The sequence below is a fragment of the Hippocampus guttulatus genome, chromosome 5, assembly GCF_054856545.1.
Source record: "Hippocampus guttulatus isolate MCC_2025c chromosome 5, RoL_Hgut_1.0, whole genome shotgun sequence".
NCBI classification, from domain to species: domain Eukaryota; kingdom Metazoa; phylum Chordata; class Actinopteri; order Syngnathiformes; family Syngnathidae; genus Hippocampus; species Hippocampus guttulatus.
The window spans coordinates 12,117,432-12,134,600 of record NC_141265.1 but is presented as its reverse complement, the minus strand read 5'-3'; the positions used below and the strand labels follow the sequence as shown (position 1 = coordinate 12,134,600).

The window sequence follows — 17,169 nt, the reverse complement described above, 5'->3', positions numbered from 1 at the left end:
TTGTTTTGTATTGAAACTAAAAGGAAGAGAGTCCCAGTAATGTGGCAGAGGGTTGTATGGTTATAGTGAACAAAAGACAGCCACAACTACAAACAGGAATGTGAAAAGAAATGCTTTAGAGGGGGTAGACAGGGGCCTCCCTCAGCAAAAATTTGCATAATCAACAGTGTTTACAAAGTGTGTGTGTGTGTGTGTGGCAAGCGGACTTTTTATTTTCACGAGTTAAAAAGTGAGTGGGCGTAATTGTATGTGTGCTCTCATACTGAAGAAGCCTTTAGAATTTTAAAAGGCAAAGAGGCAGAGACTCTGTTTTTACATTACACTAGAGCAGTGGTTCTTAAATGTGCTCCAGGTACCGAACCCAACCAGTTCATATGCACATTCACCAAACCCCTCATTAGTGAAAAATAAAAATATGATTTTTTTTTTTTACCAATTCAAGACATAAAAAAACACATTTATTAAAAACTGAAAAAAGAAAACACAATTAGTGTAAGTATAAAGTGTAAGTTTATTAATTAACAAAATCACCAGTGATGGCCAAACAGGCGTGTCATAACTAATTGACATGTTGAGTCGGGTGTGTCTTAACCTCCATGGCAGAGGCTCGATCGAACCCCTGAGACATTGATTCACCGAACCCAAGTTCAGAACCACTGCACTTGAATAAATTCAACAGAATTATTCTGATTACTTTTTGCCGGGTGGATTTCTTCAGGGCACCGCTGTGTTCTTGGGGGTTATCGCATCTACCTCATAGTTTTAAGGATCTGAGTTTTACAACGGCATAAAATCGGCTTCTGTTACCCCCTCAGACTGCCGAAACTTGCTGCGTCGACTTTGTCCCTCCATTCCATGTCATTGGCTTTTATATGCAACACTTATTTTCTATTAAAAAAGAAAAACAGATGGGAAATGACTGCATTTAATAGAGAGTGTCTTTTGATGCGACCTTAGAAAGTGTAAAATTGGTCTCTTTTCCAGGCAGTGTAAAAGGGGATTCCTAATACGACCACAGAAGGCTGAAAATTGCCCTGTCAACTATTGTCCGGAACGTTGCTTCATTTTAAACAAGATGACAAATATTGGCTTTTACAGGCAACGTAAAAGGGGCTTCTAAAGCTACCTTGAAGGCCGGACCTTGCCATATCAATGTTGTTTACCTCCATTCCATTCATACAGAAAAAGAGAAAAATATTTGGTTTTTTTCAGGCAGTGTATAAGAAGCTAAGAAGAAGTGTTTTGTACTGATGCAATTTATGTTTAAGAAAGGTCGGAAAATGTTGGGGCAGTCGCGTTCTGATATTGATATTGTTCTCGGTCCGATATCAGCCAAAAACACAGTATCGGATTACGTCAGTCTGTATCCAGAATCGCCCACATTCGCACTCGTATACAAGCAGCCCATTCCAGACTGCGCTCGTGCTCTTCTATCCAGTAGCGTGAATGTTAAAAAAAAAAATAACCTTCTAAAAGTACTGAAGGAAACGTGAATTGTTATTTTGCAATTCAAAGAGCTGAATGTGGTTTTATTGACTTGATTCGGATTATTTTGAATTTATTTTTGCAATTATTTTATTCAAGTGCCGCTCATGTTTGAGGTTAAATTTATGCAACCCAAAAGTTTAATAAAGGGGTCATATTTTCCCATACCTACTGTTGCTGACTTTCTTTGTTTGAATTGTTTCACTTGATCGAATATCTTCTGACATTTCATACAAAAAAACCCGGGAAAAAAATAATAATAATAACAATTTCTTCTGTTATCGTCTCGGATCGATATTAGTATCGGACAGTATAGTACGCTGCCATATTGGTATGGAAAGTGAAAAATATTGCATCAGGACACACCGCTAGAAAATGTTATATTCCACAGTTGAAAAGGCTATTTTGCTTCCTACCTGTGTGCGGCTTCCTTAGGTGACAGGACCTGGGGTCACGACAGCCACAAAAGCTTCCTCTTTCGTGAACCGATAGAGTGTGCCTCGCCCTCCTCTCCGTCTGTTCCGGGTACGAGCGGCAGCCGTCACTTCTCGGCGCTCCGCCCTCACTCTCGCTGGTGGTCTCTGCATTCACCGCCTCCCATCCCGGCGTCCCTGTTCCGGCCCCGTCTTGCGCTTTTTCATGCTCCTTCCTCTTATCCGGCGATAGTTGCTGCGGGGACGGGCAGAGTACGGCGGTTTCCGGTTCCGAGAGGGAGACGGCCGTCTCGTAGTCGGTGTTGTTGGCTGTGTTGGAGTCGGGGAGTAATGGTTTCTCAATGCCAGATGGAGCCGGAGAGAAGAAAACCTGAGAAGATGACATTGAACTTTATCTTGCATGGTCATGTTTAATATTGTCACTTGAGGTTGTTTTTCCTTCCTTGTTCTCAGAAGAACATAAAATAAAACTCTTGAATTATGGCACATAGGTGTGAGATGTGAAGGGCAGACTTTTTATGTTCTTTTAATAAAAAATAAAAAATAAATACTTCTCATGCTGGGGGCTTGCACCAGATTTCACACATTTCACCGTAAATATTCCTCCTTCCCCCCTTTTTTTTTGTTTTTCGCACTCCAAGGGCACCTCGGGTCCAAGCTACCCTTTTCAAACATTCCCTTTTGCGTGTTTATAGGCTGAAATTTTGATTGAAAAGTGGAACCTCGAAAGGCAGCATAGTGGGAATAGAGGTGAATACGTCTGAGTCACAGTTCAGAAGTTTGGTGTTCAAATCGTGGCTGCGGCCTTCCCATTCGGCGCAATTGCCAGTTAGTTGATCATCATTAATCGACCCATCGCCGCCCCTAGAACATGCCGTTGGTGAGCCATGTATGGATGCACCACCAAAAAAAAGCATCTTGTCAGGATGTCACCGTACAAAGAACAACTCTGTGTCATGATTTCAATTTTCCAGTTATGTATTTTGTGCTAGGCTAACATAATATATTGAAAAGTAAATCATTGTTGGTATATAACAGGCAGGAATCAGGAAATCAAATGTTTGTCATGTAGCGTGAGCCACAGGCCGAATAACATGTGTCACTGTATTTAATAAAAGGTTAACTTTCTCTGAGGTGTCTGTGGTATGTGGCCTCACACACCGACACACCACCAAGCAAGGCGGTGACGGATTGGGCGAGGCAGCCTGCCCGCCAGAGCTCGCCCCTCTGGTCGCAGGGCTTTACATCGCCGGTAGGATATCTACAAACCACCAGAGGCTTTAAGCATATATACTTTTGCAGCTTAAACATATCGGGATATGTAGTCGGCATATGCTCGACAAACAAATGTATCTAAGTGACAGTTGAAAGTTGAGCATGATGAGCGTGTTTTCAATGCATTCAGTGCCCACAACGTCTGAGAGCTGACAAAGTCTCGGTTTGTGTGTCAAATTAATAAGACATTTGAATTTGTACTTTATAGGGATGGGTGAAACAGATACACACTGCATTTATTTCTCAATCCACTTAGGCTGAGGGCAACTTTGCCAAAAACGCCTGAAGAAAGGTGCACCCAAAGTAAATTTGTAGCTGTTCTTGAAGCATTTGGAGTAGCAGCATAGTTTTGGTCTCTTTTTGAAATATTCAAAATGTTATCATTTTGAATATGTCTCCCAAACAGTCAGAATCTGTGTAAGTGCTACTGTCACTGAACTATGGATGTTTGAAAACAGAAAAAAAGGTGAATATTATGTTCGTCTAATTTCGTTTCACAAAATCTACCTTGAAAATGAATTTAGAATGTTGATTAGGACTTGAAACACTACAGGATCAAAGCTTGAGGTCTCTGCAAGTTCCAGTTCAAATTTGACAATTGTAAAATGTTGGGCACCATTCGAATCTCCAGAAAGTCAACTTTTAAAAGATGGATTACATGTTCACACATGTACTCAGCTGACGACGTGCATCAGCGATTTGTTTTGACAAATGACGGAGGGCCCCCTCGGTGGGCCGTCCTAACTTCAGAGGGTTAAGATCATTTTTTTATTATGCTTGACGTCATGGAATGGATTGTCAAAAGAATTGAGCAAAAGCTGCCATACTGATCTCAAAGCAGTACCTGTGAGGACGAGATGGTCCCGCTGAATGTCTCCGGGACAGATGGACCCTCAGCCGAGAAAGAGTCGGTGGTCAGTGCAGACACGAGCGTGGGTCCAGGACTGATAGCTGGCAGAGCTTCGGCCTCTGAGACGGAGTCCTCTGTGATGGGGATGAACTCAGAAGGGGTGATGGCCGTGGTACGGTCCTCTGACACCATGGGAGACTGGAGGGAGCTCTCCAGGCCGGCGTCGCTTGGACAAGATCCCGGGGTGAGCCCTCCGGCGCCCGGGGTGCCGGGAGCAGTAACAACACACTCCTGATTGTCCCCTTGGGGTCTTTGGTGAGAGAAGTGGTGGTGGGCCGAGAGTGACTTGGGCAGCAGGTGCTTCTTGTGTCGCGACGAGCGCTTGCTGCTGTTGCCGTATTCTTCGATAAAACCCGAGTCATCGCCCTCGTTGACCGCCGAGCCGCTGAGGCAGTTGATGAATACGTTCCGATTCGTCGCGGAAGAGGACGCCGACGCCTTGTCGAAATCCTGCGTCTGAGAGCGCGCGATTTTCTTCTGCCGGTGGCTCCCGAAGCCAAAGGAATGTCGCGACTTTGGGTGAGCATCGCTTAAACCCGCCGACTGTGACGTCGGAATCGGCTGCTGGCTGTTCCCGTTGGCGTCAGTGGACTGCGCTGGCGGAGGGGGCGACGCGAGGTTCAAGTTGATGGGCTGGACACGAGGGTGGCTGCTTCGCTTAGCCGAGAAGCTGAGGGAAGGGGCGCGGAAGAGGCTCCGCCTTTTGCCAGTGCTCCCCGAGCTTGAATTTGTGCTGGAGGGAGATGAAGTGTGCACGCAGTTGCCGCCCGATGACGGGGACGACGGCAAGGAGTCCTGCCGCTTGCTGTTGCTCCGGCGGAAGATGGGCAGGCGGGAAACCAGCGTGGAGCGACGCGAGCCGGATTCACCCATCGATAGGCTGAGAGGGTGGTGGGGTAGTCTGCAGACCACGCAAAAAAACAACAAACGTGAAGAGAGAGAAGCTTCACATTTAACATTTGGTTTTGAGTACAAGGTGTATAATTCAAGAAGGGGTGGGCAACAGATGATTGACCCCCTCATAAGTCAAGACGGTCTTTCTCTTATTGGTTGTTTTTTCCTCAGCACAGTAGTTTCTTGTATACAGTGACACTCCTCTACAATGAAACCTAAATGGGCGAAAATACCCCCTAGTGTGAAAAATTCTTAATGCATTACCACCATTCCCACTTTCCTGCCCCCCGCCCCCATACAACGAAAAAAACCCTGTTGCATTTAGTAGTTGCTGCAGTAGTACGGGAAGTATTTGTTCTTGTTAGTTTCAGACGCAGCAAGAGCGTTGCATTGCTAAAATGGCTACAAAACAGACCTTTGGATGTCAAGCAGCTAAGAGAAGAAGAGCTCTGACGCTGGACGAGAGGGTAAAAGTGATCAAATGAAAGACGGAGGAAGCAAAATAAAAGACATTATCCAAGAAATTGATGGAAGTGAAAGTGAATGCTGATTGTAAATTTCGCAATTTCTTTCCCTTTTTTCTTTCTACACTGACTATATGAAGTGTCAAATAAGTGTATGCTCATACTTGTGCACTATTGAAATAAAATAAAGAGTACACATACGTTTATGTGTGCGTGTACACATACATTTGTGCGTGTGTGTGTGTGTTTTTACATCTGAGATCAAATTTGCTACAGTTAAAAACCCAGTGTTGGGAAAATGTTCTTGCTGCAAACATGATTTCATTGTAGAGGAGTTTCACTGTATAGATTAGAGGCACAATATGGGGCCATAGATGGCAGATTATTTTTTCAGATAACTCCAAATATACTTAATATGACAAGAAATGATTTTGGGTTTTCCTCCCCAAACATTGCCTTGATGAATTTGTTGTGGTCTCACGTATGACTAGTGCTACATTCAAGACAGCTTGGAATAGCAGACATGAAGCTCAGAATGCAGCATTAGATCAGACTCCGATGCAAATTGCCCGCCACAAACCTTTGGGGTTAAGTCTTCCGCCATCTGTTAAATCCCACAAAACGGAAGCCGCTGTATATTTCTAATTTGACATAATGTGATGCAAAAGACATCCACAAAGCAAACCAAAGCTACAAACATAGAGTTTTAGTCATGAGGACGTTGAAATCTTGATGTACATTGCATGCCTCAAGTGACACAATTCAGATGTTTTGCTCTCAAGTGGCGTTTATCAAATGTGAATCTTGGCAGCATAAATGGGGTAGAGGAAATGCCAGGAATGGGAAATGTTAATATCCTTATCGGGCCTCTGCTAAATGTGGATAAAAAATCTGGTATTTGACAGAGAGAGGGAGAGAAGAAACGAGAGCAACAGTGTAAATCCAGCCTAACATGTTGCGAATCAATCAGAAAGTTGTATTTTTCCCGCTGAAAAGATCTTCTCCAAAACTTGATTTGGCCCAGATATGCCACACGGTCACCGAGACGAGGCCATGTGGGTATGGCAGTAATCCCATTAACGGACAGACAAACACATTGCAGCAAACATTAACTTGCAGCTTACTTATATGCCACGTTTAACATTGAGCGATCACGGCAGAAGAAGCTTCGTGTAGACAAAAAGGGTCGACGGCGGGTTTAGCAACCTTTTATAATCACACCGTTAAAAGTTCAAATTACTCACATTTTCATTATTTGCTGCACGTCATCAGCTGGAGACACCCAAAGTAGCAAGGGAACAACTCAAGTGTTTTGGTTTTAGATCTGGCTGTAATAAGCTTACTTTAACTCCCTGCGCTGAGGTGCTGAGGTGAGTGCGTCACCTCCTCCAAAAGCAAATTTGATCAAGCGACAAACGAGTCATTTCTGACAGTCACAGCAACCCTTTTCAGGGGGCCCACATGCCAAACATTGACGGGGCATTCAAATGTCAAGTGGTATCGATGTCCAAAAGGTTTGGATCGATTTCAGCGGTTGCCATTCATTTATCAATCTATCTTCTGAAGCGCTTTGACTCACTCTGGATCGCGGGTGAGCTGGCGCCAACCCCAACTGACTCTGGAGGACAAGGCAAGGTTCACCCTGAACTGGTTGCCAGTCAATCACAGAGCGGTAAACATGGTGGTCCCAAAAAATATGAAGGTATTAATGTGATTGTGCAGTGCCAACAGCTTACCTGGACAATGCACTCTGACCGAGCGCCTTGAGACAAGAAACATCCTCGATCTGATTAAACACAGATTATAGACAGATTGAGAGCGCAGGTTCGGAGTGGTGAACAACTACTAGTTGAAAGGCGCTCGACGTGAAACATTTAAAATGTGACAGATTGATGCTGTTAATAATATTACGGCATCAATGCACTTCTATTCATTTAGAGGAGGAGTGTCAAACTCATTTTTGTCGGGGGCCACATTGTAGTTACGGTTTCCTTTAGAGGGCCATTATGAATTCTGGGAAACCATATAATTGTTTAATCCCCTCCACATATTACATACACAGCGCACAACAAATTGATGAATACCTAGTTTTAAAATCAGAAGTCAAAAATAATAACTGTTATTGTGGATTACATAGGATGATATGAAATTGTGGTTCTGACTTTAGCAAGCATCATGGAACTTGACATGCTTGATTTGCTTTCGCGGGCCACATAAAATGATGTGGCGGGCCAGATCCGGCCCCTGGGCCTTGATTTTGACACCAGTGGTTTAGAGTTTTGTTCATTTGTGCGAATTTCTGGTCCGGTCTTGAATCGAGCAAGCAGCATATCATGCATGAATAAGTCAGTAATTTGAAACGGGATCGTTATTTGACCCTGCAACATGTGAAAGTGATCGCGTTGTGTTTTTTTTTTTTTTTTTTGAATGTTGCTATGTGCTGAGAAGTTTCTTTCAGATATCACACTGTGCCCCCTCCTCCACAACTGGAGTATAATTCGGGAATTACCCCTTGTTTTCCCTTTCTGATCTAAGAAATGGTCTTTTCATGTTTCTTAGGTTGAAAGTGTAAAATGAATTTCGTCGCACTTCAGAGAACTGCAATGACAATAAATTTGATTTCCATTTCAATATTTTTTTGTTTTTGTATCTGTTTGGTGGAGTGACATTAAATGTTGAATGTGAAATAAGTGCCTCGGTTGTGAAAACTGGTTCAAACCACAATCATAACACCAACGCCCAAGAACAGGGTGTGAAGCTCAACACACCCTGGACAGGCCGCTAATCAAACACAGGGCACACATAGACAACCAATCACACAAACAGTCCCAAATATGAACCGAACATACATGTTTTAGGAAGGTGGGAGGAGTACCTGGTGAATAACTTCCAAAAGAGATTCCAACCCAGATCTCCTGACTGTGAGGCATTTATAGGGGTGTTCACACGGCACACATTTGCTCCGGCGCTGCACCGATGTATTTTGTTGCGATATATTTTGCACCGCAGCAAATTGTGTGGAGCGTTCACACGTACAAAGCCGCTGAGCGTGTCTGCACCGGCACAGCGTCGGTGCAGCCCCACTTGCGTTCACACGGCAGTTTCTGCAGCGGAGCAAAACGACAGAAAACAAATGAGCTGTCGTGTTGGTTCTTTTTAAAACGTATACACAACTCAAGCGACTACTGGACAGCCACGTCCTTCTCCTTCTCGGTCTCCGTGCCTTCTGCTCGAGAGTGACCGCCCCCGAAAACGTAAATCAACGATGACTTCAATGACACTCAGAAAAGCAAATACGTAATGCGCCAAACAGAAAATCAAGAGAGGAAATCACAAAATAAATTATATGGGGGGCGGGGGGTTGTGGACACACAACAAAGGAACAAACTACACAAACAACTCCGAGACAGTCCAGTCTCCTACAAAAGGAAAGATGTTACCAGCCAAGTCTTGTGTCGTTATTAAACAAACACATGACGGAAGTCCGACAGAGCGCGAAAGCAACGCATTCTCGCCGTACGTAAACTCTTCACAAGCATTTGCTCTGGAGCAAATTTAACCCAGTTGCGTTCACACGTGCAAATTTACATCAGTGCTGCTTCGCTAACAAGCATTTGCTCTGGAGCAAATTTTTAAACCACCTCCCTGAGGTGGATCAAATTTGGTCCGGTGTAAGCTGTTTTCCGGGGCTACGCCGGAGCTAATTTGCACGTGTGAACGCTCTACTGGGGCAGCCCCGGCGTAGCACCGGACCAAATCTTGCCGTGTGAACACCCCTTATGTTAAACACAATTCCACCATGCTGCCTAAAGCAATGTTGCCAAAAAAATATATATATATATTAATAAAAGTCCATTCATATATTTTGTGATTCGTGTGTTTGGTTTACCGTGTTGTTTTGAATCAACAGCTGGAGAACTTATGGGAGCACCCTGCCATGTTCCTAATGACACCATATGCTAACAGATTAGCTTCAAATCTTTTCCCCTCACTTCGGCTCACACACACGCAAACACAAACACACGCGGTCAATAAATCACACGGTGACTCCCAAATTGGCGCCTATTTAGCATTGATGAATGTCATTTTCGGTGTGTGTGCCTGTGCATGTGTATGGGGTGTGACTGGAGCTTCCATAACAGGTTTGTGACTGTAACTCTTTGCAGACAGGACGCTTTCCTTGTGCTTATATCTGACATAACTGACTTCATAAAACAACAGCAGAGTAAAACCCGCTTATCCTTTGAAGTCACTTGGCAGACACCTAACGGAGCGGGAACAACAAGATGTTTGCAGGGAAATACTGTCATCTTGTGGTATTTAACAGGTTTTACCGGAATTACCATATTTCAGCACCTGCAAGCCGCCGCTTTCTTCCCACACTTTGAACGCAGCGTCTTTTAACGTGACTTGGTTTATTTCGTCATTTTCGCTGACGAGCTTCAAGCCGTCGATGGATTTACTCAAAATCTCGTCACACCTGACCGATGAAATGACCAAACACATCACAGTGAACCAATGAATCAGTCACAAGTCCGAGTGCCCACGTAGGCAACCTGAGAAACTTGGAAGTCTGTGTACACTGCGGTGTGCAGCGGTGGCATAGTGAATATAGAGGATACAGTATAGTTTAGCACTGAGAGCTATTAACTCATTCAGTACCAGCCAATTCTAGACCAAGTCTGAAAAGACGTTCAAAAACGTCTTTGGGAGTGAACGAGTTAAATAGTAACCATTCAACAGGATGTCACGCTACCTTTTCTTCTCCATGCATGTTCTTCTTCATTTCTTATCAATGTGCGAAACTGTGGGGAGAGATTCATAAACTGCGGCAACAGATTAGTCAACTGTGGGAACAGAGGGAAGTCATAAATCAGCTAATTTAAATTACAAGTGCCCCAAAGAGGTTTGCTTTGAGCCTTGCAGCATCCAAGGGTACTTTAAGTACTCGGGCAGGCCGTGAATTGATGGTGACTCGAATTGAGTCGTGAATTGATCATTAAAAACGAAAGCCCAATCGGAATTTTCAGATTCAAGTCGGAATGAGTCATATTTTATTGTCACAGAAAAATGTTTGGATGACACTCACATCTCAATGTGGCGTATGTACCTGACGTATGTGTGAAAAAACACTATTTTTGAGCACGAAGCCCGGAAGAGTTTGTGCATGTATGGGAATATTTGGCTGGCAATTGGGCATTAAATGCAACTATTAAAGCCCCAAAAAAAAAGGTCGGTGTGAAAACCATGTGTGTGGCAAAAGCGGGAAAGTTCCGACATTCCTGACAGTTCCTTCTATATGAATGATAGTAATTATAAATACAACTTATATAGAGCTTTTCTGGATATGCAAATGCACAAAAAATATATATATATTTAACTACAATTGTAACAACATGTCTCTTCAAATGGTCAATAGTGTCGAGATAACTGAGCAGAGACGGTTTGCTCCACTTACTGCGGATTCATGAGTCGCATTCCGGCATGGCACGATGAAGTAAAGTGCGGCACTGAAACTCTAAAGCCTTTTACCATACTGATGGACACATATGTGGCATCTTTGAAAGCAGTGAGAGCGTTATGAAGCGAGGTCATCACATTTCGCGACAGTTGCATGAATATCTTTCTTTTTCACAATGATGTTCCTGCTGAGTTAGCCATTCGTTAGCCGTTAATAGGTTACTTGAGTGAAGGGCGTTCCATGCTTTGCAATTTTGGTGTGTGTGTGTGTTGGGGTGGATTGGGGTGTTGGAGAGGTTGGGGCTTGATGGGAGAACACTCGCTTTGACCATCATCAGTTTGCTGACCATGAACGTCTTTCCGCAGTATAATCCGAAACTCAGAAGACACCGACGACTGCACGTAGGCTTTGCCCAACATGGCTTGATGTTTCCACGCAAAAACACACACTAAGACAACAAAAGGAGCACTGAGTGTGCTGTGAAAGGGACGAAACAGCTAATACGTCATCTAAAGTCGCTTTAAATATCCATACTGTTGATACTTCCCTGATTTGAGGCACTGTATTTGCAGTGCCATATCACAAAAGCAGTCGGTACTCGTATTAATTAGCAGGCTTGCATAATGACTACACAAGCAGCAGCGTGGCTTTCCATCCAGCAATAAAATTGATTACAATAGTTACATATTGACAGGTATCACAAAATCTTTTAATGGAACAGCCAAAATTTATTTTGTGTAAATTAGGTACAAATCCCTGAAAATTCTACTTAAGTAGGATAGCTAAGTATTTGTACTCTGTTACATTGCAAGACTGCCGAGGTCTATGGAGGAAATTCTCAATATTTTAAAGGGGGTGTGGGCGTGCACTATTTACGATTGTTTTCCTATTCACAACACGTTTAGCCTCTCGCTCGCGAAAAACGAGGGTTGACTAAACTGAATATGACACCGATGACGAGGCCCCGTGAGCGGACACAAGCGTCACCCTCATCCCGCCTGCCTGCACACCTGTCCGCCTCAACAAGCCCCTGGAGGCTGCCTTTGCACCTTGACACGGGCCGCTACTTCATTAAACCAAGAGCAAATCACAACGCTGAGTGCTTCAATCATGACAGAAGACATGCTCGGAGCGACCTTCCCGAGTGCAGCTACGCGTCGACGAAGACACACGTCACGGACACGGGTGATAACACGTCATGATCGCTGAAATGTCATGTCACAGGTGTTCAGGGGAAATAACACAGACCGGTAAGGCTGTCATTCTAGCTAGCCGGCCGCTAGCTGTGGGTACCTTTCAACGGATTTCCAGCGCCGCTCCGGCTCGGCTCATAGGGGCTGTGTGGAGCCTCCAAGCGGCGACGTGAACCAGGGGACGTCGGTAGGGTGCTGGTGGTGGTGCGGAGCTATCAGCTCACGATAACGTCGTTGTTCCACTTCACTGACGTGGAGCGGATCATTTCTTTTCCTCCTGCGCCTTCCGCGTTGAAGTGACAGTTACGTGACGTCATGGTTAGGCCCCGCCTCTACCCTTAAGCTTCACCATTAGCCTCGTGCAGGTAGAATATGATTGACAGGTGAGAAGCCTCACCGAAGGACATCATCATAAAAATTTAATTTTTATCATTATAATGAAATGTAGAATACACAGAAATAGTAATTATAATTGCAAGTAAAATTTTACAATCTTAATTAATGTTACACGCATCATACTCTTTCCACTATACAAATAATACTCTAGGGGTCCGCCACATAGCATCAAACGTCATTTTTCAATACTTCGATTTAAAAAAAAATTGTAGAACACATTTTTTTATTGATACGGTATTGAGACAAAAACATAAACCACATGGGTGAATAAGCAACAGAGAAAAGACCGAATTAAAAAATACCAAAGTGTCTTCTAAAAATGTGTTTTTCAATACATACATAAATAAAAACAATGCATTTAAATGTATGATGCTTTCATACAATATAAAAATAAAATGTTATTGTAGCATTATTTAAAGTGTTTTTTTCTGTTTTGTCATTTATGAACAATACAATTATTGTTAAAATGTGTTAATGCATGAAAAAATCTGAACTGTAAATTACTGACATTGTAATGTGTTGCAGTTGCGTCATGGGTTTTGCTTTTTCTTTGGTTTTATTCATTTCTGTGATGCCACCAAAACTGTACCACTGATGGGGAAAAAAGAAGTGTCATCACCAACATAACAGAAACTTCCTGGGAATTCATTACACACACAAAGCTCTGGGAGCTTAAATGTCAAGTTACGTATGCCATACAAACTTATTTTATTAAGTGGATATCTACATTGATACAAAGTCAAAGTTAATGCCTATAAAGCTCCAGCAACAGATGTCACTCTGCAAACAAAGTCCTATTCCTGCTAGAGTGGATAAGTAGTTTTACTTTTGAAACTAACGATATCGGATTTTTGTGTGTGTGTGTGTTTTTCTTATGTGAAGAAGGACAGAGACCATTTAAAAAAACAACAACAACAGTTTAATGACGTCCTCACACATACACAAGAGTCCAGCCAAGAATAATTGTACTTACATTTACGTCATACATGTACCCACCACCTCCCGCAACTTGAGGAAAACGTGTAGAAAAGTAATTGTATTTGACATATTTAATATTTAAATCGCAACCTTAATTACTAAGAGTGCACTTTAGTGTCAGTCTAAGCAAAGCTAGCCATTTCTCGATTTAAATATGATTGCACTAGGTTAGCATACATGTGTAACTGACATGCAATGTTAAATAGGCTTGTCACTTATACAGTGTAGCGCTTTTCTACCTCGGATACACAAAGCACTTTACACTGTTACCTCATTCACCTACTGATGACGCAGCATCAGGAGCAACTGGGGGTTCAGTATCTTGCTCAAGGACACTTTGACATGGTCGCAATGGCCAGGGATCGGAAACACCAACCTCAAGTTTGGGGAAAACGTCCACTCTACCACTGAGCCATGCAGCATGCTAGCTTTGCTTTGTATTAGCTTGCCTGTAATTTTGGTTTCAAATTCTTGACGATTTTATACTCAAAAACAAAATGGGGAAAACAAGGACATTCAGCTGTTGGTTACATTCCACCAGTGAGAGCTGCCCTGTCAGTCTTTAAATGCATAGAAGCCCCCCACCCCCAACCCACTCCCACCCTAGCGGGGATTCAAGGAATCAAGTTTAAACCCTTTGTGGAATAAAAAAAAACAAAAAATGTTTGCACCATTTCTACGAGTTCAAATGTAATAAGCTTAATAACATTTATTTGTAATTAATCAAGAATAGATACTTGTATACATGTTGGAGAAAAAAACGGGGCCGCAAGTTGCCAGTATTGTTAAAATAAAGAGGGTGAATTTACAGCAGTCAGAACGTACATTACAACACACTTGCACAGAAAACAACCCGACTCTTGAGTGATATGTAAGTGGACGTTTCCAGTGTACAGTTTATGTATAAACACAGTATATAACCTGATGTCAAAAGAGAAGGCATGTCGAAGGCGAACACTGAAAGTGACTTAAACAAAATGGTGGATCTGCAAATGTTTAAATTAAAATTATAAAAAAAATCCAGTCTTGACAGCAAGAAGGTAGGTCATATTTTTAGGCAAAGCACCAGTGGTACCCTAACACCCTCCTGAAATAAAAACTAACCATGAAAGTGTCCGTGCTGCTCCCCAACACTTAATTTCCCCAAGGTAAACAATTGTTTTCATAGTGAGAATAAACTGTGGTTACAACATTGAAGGAAGTCAACGGTGTGTTTTAAAAGGCTGCTTGGTAGCACCAGATTTTCAGGCTGCTTGTGTGTCGTGTTGACATTCTGATACATAAGTGAGTGATGTCCAGATGCTAAATGACTTTAGTGATTAACAGTGTTGTAAGAAAAAAAAAAAAAAGAAAACGTGTTTTCAGTGGTCAAAACAAATTGACAAACGTTATCAAATGAACCCGAGTGCAATGTGATACAGATAGTGTTCCAAAACAATTGTGCAACTACGTCAATTGATTGTTGAGCAAACCAAAATGAACCGAAAGGCACCGTGGCGCTAGCGCTAAAAGATTCGCTACGAAGGCTTTCTCCCATCAGGTCCACAAAGAAAAAGATTCAACTGCTACACATCACCACTAATCACGTGATCAACAATTACACGTCAGGAGCAGGGCTCCCCCCTAATAAACATACTGTACATAAATTAACCATTAAGAACACAACAGACAACCGGCGACCCAGATAAAATTCACTCACGGGCCCAAATATGGGAAACCCTACTCTGGAACAAGACGAGTTAAGCATGTTCATGTTAAACACAAAAGATTTAAAATGGCTGCTGACTAAATTAGCAGCTAAATTCAACATTAATTAAAAACCCAACTTTGGTACGATATTTATTGTCATTGCCTAATACGCAGACGCCACCAACAACAGTCTTAGTGTTGATCAGAAATTATACCGACCGAGAGCCACGTCAACGAATATCGGACTCTCGTCAAAATAAACCTGTTGGTCACACACGCCAAGCTGTCACATGTGTGTTATCATAACATTCCAGCTCGGGTTTCACAGTTTGATGGTTGAACTGAAGAAAACTAAAAACAAAACAAAAATAAACCCTGCTGAGCGAATGGCATACCAAAGTGTCATATTTGTGCTAGTAAAATAGCAACTCGTTTTTTAGTTTGGACCAAACCCTGTTCAAATCTGCCTCAACTGGCCGGGAGAAAGCTTGAGGTAATAAAGCTCTAGTTAATAAAGCGCACTCAGTGATTCTTAACTGTCACCTTTGTGTTGATAGTAACATAGTAGAGCTCCGGTTTTACAGCTTGGATCAATCTAAGATGCCTCAACACGCCTGAGGGACGGCTGTGTAAGTGTAAGAATTTGTATTGTCCAGAACAGCAGCTCAGCTTTCACAATTCAGATCAAAGACCTTATTGGATCCAATATAATCAAATGGACCTTGTCTTAAGCGTGGTGGGGGACCTGCTCAAAATATATAATGCATGCTAGCAATCATACTAGCGCAGGTTTCACAATTTATACCAAAGAACCCAGTCAAATCTGCCTCAACAGGTTTGGAGTACCCAGGTAAATAAGTAATTCATGCTCAAGTGTCATATTTGTGTTGACCATAACCTAGTTGTAAATAGTGTTTCACCGTTCGGACCGAAGACCTGACAGAAACCAACTCAACAGCCCTGAAGGACTCTAGTTTACGAAGCCTGTTCACCGTAACTCATTTCTAAAGTGTCATCATTACACCATACGAGCACAGGTACTACTCCACCTCAACGGGGCCAGAAGGACTCTTGACGAATCAAACCTGCTCCAAGTATGTCATATTTGTGTTGATCAGTCCAGGTTTCACAATTAGGACCAAAGACCCTGATTGAAGCCAGCTTGCCGTACTTGATCGAAAAAAATGTCATATTGATGTTGAGCATAACATCCCAGCTCAAGTTTTACAATTTGGACCAAAGACCTTGAATCCTCCCCAATGAGCCTGAAGGCCATCAAAGAAACCCTCACGTCATGCTAAAAGTAAACTCGCTACGCTAAAAAGGTGCAAATAGAGCGCCGAGCGGGGCCAGTCACCCTCAAAAGGTGAGCCTCTTGGCAGTGACAAACTCCTCCAGCTGGACCTTGCCGCCGCCCATGAGGCCGAACGCCGGGTACATGATCCCCGAGCAGTCCACTTGCCTCTCGTAGAGACAGCGCATATTGTCGGCGTCGTAGAAATACACGCGGCCGGCGTCGTGATCGAGGCACACGCCCAGACGCTGCGGCATGGGCAGCGCCCGGTTGGCCGGGTCACCCGAGGCTGTTGCGGCGCTTGAAGACGAGGGCGACGTCTTGGGGATGAAGAGCTTGCCCATGCCCACAGTGAGGAGGGTGAAGGGTTGCGAGAGGTCGTAGCACGCATCTTCGCTGCCGCTGTCGTGGCCGCTGTCGTGGTCGAACCTGTGGGAGAAAGTGTGGTTTGGCACTTTGTAATGGTGCTGCTGTTTTGGTTAACAAGGTTCACGAATCGTTTTATTTTTTTCAATTAACAATAGAGTCAGTTATTTGTTGGCAATAGTTACAATTCCAATTCATGGATGACATTCATTCTGTTTTACTTTTAAAACATTAAGGAAGTAAATACTGTCAAGTCCAAAAGTATCGGAACAGCAAGGTCAATTCCTTCGTGTTTGCTGTATACTGAAGACATTTGGGTTTCAAATCAAA

At 43.1% G+C, this 17,169-nt stretch overlaps 2 protein-coding genes across 6 annotated transcripts in view; both read right to left on the bottom strand.

The window, feature by feature from the left end:
* ccser1 (coiled-coil serine-rich protein 1) overlaps positions 1 to 12,401 on the bottom strand; it is a 112,347-nt gene extending 99,946 nt beyond the window's left edge. For 2 of the 3 annotated variants that reach the window (XM_086110854.1, XM_086110856.1), the window contains exons 1-3: positions 6,707 to 6,762; positions 4,039 to 5,005; positions 1,902 to 2,289 (exon numbers count right to left, since the gene is read on the bottom strand). In XM_086110854.1, the coding sequence (XP_085966980.1) occupies positions 1,902 to 2,289; positions 4,039 to 5,005; positions 6,707 to 6,714 (1,363 nt within the window). In that variant the 5' untranslated portion in view covers positions 6,715 to 6,762. Of the gene's footprint in view, positions 1 to 1,901; positions 2,290 to 4,038; positions 5,006 to 6,706; positions 6,763 to 12,216 lie in introns of those variants that run through there. The other variant, XM_086110855.1, reaches the window with a different exon arrangement.
* Positions 12,402 to 13,408: 1,007 nt separating this feature from the next.
* trim36 (tripartite motif containing 36) overlaps positions 13,409 to 17,169 on the bottom strand; it is a 28,290-nt gene continuing 24,529 nt past the window's right edge. For all 3 annotated transcript variants that reach the window (XM_086111661.1, XM_086111658.1, XM_086111659.1), the window contains one exon: positions 13,409 to 16,902. In XM_086111661.1, coding sequence (XP_085967787.1) covers positions 16,539 to 16,902 — 364 coding nt within the window. In that variant the 3' untranslated portion in view covers positions 13,409 to 16,538. The remainder of the gene's footprint in view (positions 16,903 to 17,169) is intronic.